The sequence below is a fragment of the Saccoglossus kowalevskii genome, chromosome 16 (genome assembly GCF_978046115.1).
Source record: "Saccoglossus kowalevskii chromosome 16, keSacKowa6.1, whole genome shotgun sequence".
Classification (NCBI taxonomy): Eukaryota; Metazoa; Hemichordata; class Enteropneusta; family Harrimaniidae; genus Saccoglossus; species Saccoglossus kowalevskii.
This window is the reverse complement of record NC_140656.1, coordinates 14109251-14116236: the sequence shown is the minus strand read 5'-3', so window position 1 is coordinate 14116236 and position 6986 is coordinate 14109251. Positions and strand designations below refer to the sequence as shown.

General features: G+C 35.9%; 1 protein-coding gene across 1 annotated transcript; it reads left to right on the top strand.

The window, feature by feature from the left end:
• The first annotated feature begins 394 nt into the window (after nucleotides 1-394).
• LOC100367221 (uncharacterized) lies at nucleotides 395-6041 on the top strand. The gene is made up of 8 exons (XM_085490885.1): nucleotides 395-427; nucleotides 1598-1682; nucleotides 2212-2275; nucleotides 2674-2970; nucleotides 3466-3759; nucleotides 4416-4682; nucleotides 5331-5627; nucleotides 5810-6041. Exons 2-7 carry the CDS (start codon nucleotides 1629-1631, stop codon nucleotides 5624-5626), a joined length of 1272 nt encoding a protein of 423 aa, XP_085347011.1. The 5' UTR covers nucleotides 395-427; nucleotides 1598-1628; the 3' UTR covers nucleotide 5627; nucleotides 5810-6041.
• Nucleotides 6042-6986: the final 945 nt, after the last annotated feature.

Sequence of the window (6986 nt, the reverse complement as noted above, 5' to 3'; positions counted from 1 at the left end):
ATCAATACAGCTCGTAGATATAGAGCGTTGCTGCCTACAAATTGCACATTTTCAAATAGTAATAGGAAGGTTGTATTCTCCTGTTGCGTTATATGGGAATAATTTGCTTTTGAAAAAGAAGTTTTACAAGAATTAACCTTACTGGTATGGCATTGTTACATTTTACGAGTAGCGCGAGTATATATATATATATATATATATATATATATATATATATATGTATATACCCCAGGTTAGTTCATAATTAGGTACTGTTAATTGACTTTTCAGTTAATTAATATTATTATAATATAATTGAGAAATAGTGGGACGCTATTTCCGACAGACAATTACCCAATATTTACTGACAATAATTTCCGTGTCATTCTCTATAAAACACCCAGCCAGTCCAATAAAGCAGAGACAGCTTCTAGATCCCGATTCATCTGTAAGTTATCTATTTTATACACATGTTCATGGTAATTTAATGTAATGTCAAGGAGATGATTTTTGTAAGTGGCCTGCCGTATTATATTTGTTCAACATCCAACGCCCAGCCCCGTGCAGATGAAATTAATCATTTCTGTTCCTGTTCTTGCAGGCTGACTGCTAGGAACCACTTTTTATTGCATCATCCATTCCATTATACCCTCTTGAAATCACATCGCAATGCAATGCATTTTCCCGTTCTCCCTCTTAATCTATACGATTTCCTTGATAGTACACCATGCCATAAGTCTATTAATTCCTCTATTCATCTATTCTCAGTGATCTTTCCTTGACCAAGTTTTTTAATGACATTGACTGGATCATAAAACATTTTACTAGACGACTAGAATTTTTGTGATTTGTGGTTGATATGACATGTTAAAACTCGCATACAGATAATAGAAAGATGCTAATTTAAATTGGAAAAGGTTTCCCACGAACATAGCCATGACGGTTTTGAGATTACAAATCTATCCGTTCTATATGTGCAGCAAGTATCACAATCTTGGTTAATGTGGTATAGTGTGATAGGAAGGATGGATTTGGTGTCATATACAACAATCTCGACTTTGGTTTAATTAGAGAGTGTGGTCAAGGTAGACATGAGGCATATGTGTGAAACTGGCGTTAAGATTTTCTGATTGCTTGCTGGTTTAACAGCCCCAGGATTACAGACTAACCACTCGTGTTGGGAAGTCTGGGTTACAGTAGTTATCATGAACTGATCTGCTTAGAAATAAACTGTCTCCAACTTTCATGAATGATTCGCTCATGGCCATCTGTATAGCTCCCATCACAGTAATGAAAGATGAAAAGGGTGAGATCTTTGGAACATCGACTATCTATTATCTAATTGACCTACAAACGAAAGGCTTCTAAATATAGGCAGATTTTGGTAGTCGCTGAAATCTGATTCTACTCTATCGCCTGTAACAGATTGAATATTTGCTATAATATCATTAAGATCTTTGTTATTAATTTAGTCACATCACATGTAAACAGTTTATTTAAACTACCAGAAACTGAGTAAAAATCCCTGGATGGCCTTTTGTTCCATTACAATGTATATATTCAGACTTCTGTTCGGTCAAATATTATGTTTGTATTTGTATTTCTGTTTTGCATACAGATTTCATCGTTTGTCAAACGCATCGACAACTATGAAGAAGGTACAAACTTTGATAATGGTGGTAGCCATGAGCTGCTTACATATGGTAAGTGTTTGAATGTCTTATGATACTTTAAGAAATGTCACTCTGAGTCAGATGGAATATAGCAAGCTATCAATTTTTACACGTGACAATTTGTCTCGAAATCGAGCGTGATCAACACACAATTGTCAAATTCGTTGGTTTTGTGGCGTATCAATAGAAACCTGTAGCGTTCTTTCAGAAGTTTACTGTATATTTCTATAACTATAATGGGATATACCAGAAATCATTTAATTGGAGATAAACAAATCGCGTGTAAAAGAAATATATCAGGTTGTAGCGACACCCAGCACCAAACGCCAACGACACAAACTCGATGTTCTATGCGCTGTAAAGAAAAAACGTACCACAATACATTAATCATACCAGAAACGTTTACACATGCAGCCACATCAACGCTTATATGTGAATTATCGTAATACAATTTTCGAGACTTCATGATCCTCGATTGAAAGCCAATTGAAATTGAATAATTTTTTTCATGTGTATTTTAAATATCTGTCTGTACCCTTCTATTTGCCATTCATTTCAGTCGTTAAAAGCAGAAGCGAGGAATTATGGACATAAAAGAAGTTACAGTACTGTAACTCCCATGAGTAAGTAATATAATAATAATTTTCAAGTCGTGTAAAAATTAATAAGCATATATTATTTGAAGATGATATATAACGTTTATGTCAGAATGACGAGATTAATGGTATTAGGATATTATTATATGGTTATCACTAGATACGATTAACTGCGGAATGATAGCATTTGATTGTGTGAATGTTTAACATGTGTATTTTCAATAAATACCAGATTACCACATGTAATTCTGATGGGTATATTTCGGATTTGTTGGTAGCGTCGTAATGTATTTGGTATATACATTTGTAATTATAAACAGATACCAAGATGTCAAAAATGATTTGGTTATACATTTATTCACACAAATAAGGACATATGAGATTTAATTATCATGTTACATATTTCTGTATTATTTTTTGTACAGCTTATGTGCACATTGGATGTTTTAGAGACACGAGTGACAGAGCTATTGAGACACTTGAGGGCACGGACTCTCGGTTGGATGGTTCTTACACATCGCGAGCAGATGCAATAAGAAAATGTGCTCAAGTAGCAAGTGACCGTGGTTTTAATATGTTTGCTGTACAAAACGGTGGCTGGTGTGCATCCAGTGCTACAGCGGCCTCTACGTTTTCCAAGTATGGTATGTCTGGAGCTTGCAATTCTGATGGCGAAGGCGGTCCTTGGGCAAACGATGTGTATGTACTGGACAAAGACATAGGTAATTGAATCATCGAAGTGTGGGATATGTATGTTAATATTAGCGCACAATAAGGAATGACAGTTTATTTATATTCTCTGTATCATACACGGTCCTTCTATTGACAAATAAGTAACAATGACAATTCGGAAATGTTTGAACAATTTGTAAGTATTTTAGTGAAACCACTAATTAATTTATAATCGAGTAATATTGAGCATATTACAAAAAAACAAGACTATCCGACATTGAAGTGTTTTTTATTTAAAAAAAAGTTATACTTAATAAAAAGTGCAGTAACTGATCATTTTTTTACAATTTGGCTGAGATGAACAAGATTGTTAAACGCAACTTGTTAATATAAAATTATTTCATCTGTGGAGAACATATACTCAGTCTTTTCAGAACACCAAACACAACATTTTTTTCCAAAGGTCGCATATATTTCCTCTCATATAATGTTCAGTGATTTACACTCCCATTTTATTCTGCATGTTGTGTTTTTTTTTGTTCCAGGATACGAACGTGTTGGCTGTTTTGGAGACACAAGTATCAGGGCGATTCCAACACTGGAGGGCTCAGACCCCCGACTCGATGACAGCTACACATCGCGAGTAGATGCAATAGAGAAATGTGCCGAAGTGGCGAAAGATCTTGGTTATAAGATGTTCGGGGTGCAAAACGGTGGTTGGTGTGCATCTAGTGACACTGCGCATATAACTTATAATAAATACGGTTCATCAAGTGCATGTCGCAGTGATGGAGAAGGTGGGCCATGGGCAAACGAGGTTTATGTACTACGCGATAAAGGTAAGTATGAAATATGAAACTATTAGTACTGGAGTTTCCAGTATTTATCAAAGTATGGATCACTTCTACGTGGCGCATACCGGGAATAATGCAGCTATGCTTTTGCTGGTGGTTCTACGAGTTAGATCGTTAAAAAACTGCAATAATAATTGGTCAGGTAGATCTGACCTTTTCTGTTACTCATACTTCCAGCATACCTCTCCTTGATTTTATATTTTTAATTTTATATTTTTACTTCAAAACACACCATATTCACATATACTCGTTAAGCCTTGCATGAATTTCTAATGTTCCATCCTCTGCACATTCCAATCTTTGACTACAACACTTTTTTAGAAATAACACCACATTTTATGTATCTTTTGCACATTGAAATGTATCACGAAGGTTGCCAAATCTCAGAGAAACTATATATCCGATTTGAAATTTCAATTTTGTGAAATTCATAGAACCTTCACTAAACCGTCATATTCATTCATTCATGTATTATCAACGACATGGAATTCACCCACCTATGTCATTTATCTTAAAATTTATTCTTTTGTGTAGATAATTACTGTAGGTCATACTATTTCTCGTTTATGTCTCTTTCACGTTCGTGCATTAGATACATCATATCCGGTACCCGGAGAATACGTACACGTTGGATGTTATAGACACAAGTGACCGAGCCATTCCGACACTTGAAGGAACAGACGCCCGTCTTGATGGCTCATACATATCTCGTGAACATTCAATACACAAATGTGCCCAGGTATCACGTGATCGTGGTTTTAAAATTTTTGCTGTGCAAAACGGAGGTTGGTGTGCATCTGGCGGCAGTGCGTTATATACGTTTAATAAATATGGCGCATCCACAGGTTGTGCAGCAGATGGAGAGGGTGGACCATGGGCGAACGATGTATACATACTGAAAGATAAAGGTATAACATAAATAGTTAGTAGTGTAATAATAAGACTTACTCTATTGTTGAAAACGACATACGACTGTCGATGAAAAGTATTCCCTGGAATCAGCTTTAATCAAAAGTGCATTATGGTAGAACAGAAATAAACTTCTTTTTAATGAAGGGGAAAGTTCGAACTCATAGATTGAGACAGATTCTGGGTAATATACTGATGTTTACATGGAAATCGAGGCATATGGCTAGTAATCACATATGTCGCAAGGCATGTAGGCGGTTTATATACTGCTATTTTCAAGAATGATAGATGGGGACACTTCATAGCTGGCATGCTAGTCTTAACTTAACAGAGTGAAAAAAATCTTGATTTGTGATATGATATCTACTTAATTCTGATTCATATATTGGTGTCCCTTATTTAGAACAGTTCTCGATTTTTGATTGTCTACACATTGTCCCAATATCTAAGAGAAATATTTGGTTTGATCAAATTATAAATTGATTTTATAGTGATCACAGTTATCAATGGAATACAATCTGCAAGTAGTACAGAGAGGGAAAACATTTTTCACATTAAAGATAATTTGTATATTTTGTCACAGATTTATTGTAAACATTGATGACCACAGTATAAAATGTATTCAAACTATAAACTTTTTTGTCCAGAATATGCTAGGCTGGGTTGTTTCCGCGATACATGTGATAGAGCCATACCGACTCTTGAAAATACTGATAACCGATTGGATGGTGCCTACGAGTCACGAGCAGACGCTATAGACAAATGTGCAGAAGTGTCTGATGACAATGGGTTCAATATATTTGGCGTACAGAACGGTGGTTGGTGTGCATCCAGTGCTACTGCACTCACGACATATAACAAATATGGAACATCTGACGCATGTGGTGCTGATGGCGAGGGTGGACCGTGGGCTAATGATGTCTACATACTTCTTGACAATTAATGTACGTACTGTTTTTTTAATGTATTTTGTAAACGTATTGTTTTTTTGTTTTTTTTTTTGTGGGGGATATCTCATGTCTGGGGTATTTGCCTTTGCGTGTTCCTCTTTAACGCCATGTCTTACTGAACATCAGTAAAATAGCGCAGTATGATAGTAATTTGTTCTAATTATTTTTTCTTCCAGAAACGCTAAATGATACAACAGGAGCTATCATACGCCTTCCTATAAACCTACTGTCGATCACGATCAAACATACTATTTAGTAGAATATAACCTAGAGGTTCAATCATCGATCTACAAAATAAGAATATTTATTGTCAACAGATTTACAATACAAACTGGACTCGATATATTTATCTGTAAACTTAGCACGTGACATAGTGCCTTACAATAAACCACTATATATAATTAATTATACCAGGCAGTTTCATTTGATGTATGCTACACATTGGTATGCTACAACCTGGTGACCCTCTCACGTCATAATTTTCAGTTTCCAAGGCCAAGGACACAGTATATGTTATGTATGTATAATAGAAGTACAATGGAAAATTCCTAGCGTCTCAAACTGTATGGAAATCTAACCGGTCAGACTGTATGTCACGTATGTGTACAATATAACTTAAATAGTAGACTGTCGACAGTCCTCGGGCCTAATGTAATTGTGTATCTTAGACTTGATGGGAAATGTGAAGCATCTTACGCGAGGAACTTCAGTCCCGAGAGACTGTCCCAGTCTACAGGTTTCTAGTTGATATGGATAATTCATAAGTTGACGCTGACGTCACAAAATAATGAATGCAAATTTATTCTAAATGGGCGAACCTCCTGAATGCGTTGGTTGTTCAACTCACGAACACAATGAACACAGACGCTCTAACCAAAATAACAAAGATAAGTATTATATCGCCGATAACTAAAGAAACCACGTGCATTGTTTATGGTAGTCAAATAGTAAATATAGAAAACCAGAGGAGACTGTTTCGCGGGATCAACATAACTACAACATGCGAAGAAACCGAATTTATTGTGTCAGAGACGATCGATCCACATCTTGACAGTTTGTACGCTTGCAGAAAATGTGTGCTGAGAGCGTAGATTCTGTATAAAAAACATCGAAGGTCCGACTTTATATGTCAATGACTTGCCGCTTCCCGTGGGCACGCTGACAAACACGTCTCTCCCCTCTGCGTGATAGTGTCTTGCTGATAATCTTCGCAATAAATATCATAGTAGTCTAAACATTCCAGGTCCTTTATAATGCATTCGTCAAGATTTGTTTGTGTCATAGATTAAAAACTGCTGTGAAAAGTGTAGTACAGTCAAAACAAACTTCGAGTAAGTCGTGGGCGATCCTTGT

Excerpts from the sequence above, each read along its gene's own strand:
- LOC100367221 (XM_085490885.1), top strand. The coding sequence starts at position 1,629 with ATGAAGAAGGTACAAACTTTGATAATGGTGGTAGCCATGAGCTGCTTA. Across the intron at positions 1,683-2,211 it reads CCATGAGCTGCTTACATATG|TCGTTAAAAGCAGAAGCGAG; the intron begins GTAAGTGTTTGA and ends CATTCATTTCAG. Across the intron at positions 2,276-2,673 it reads CAGTACTGTAACTCCCATGA|CTTATGTGCACATTGGATGT; the intron begins GTAAGTAATATA and ends TTTTTTGTACAG.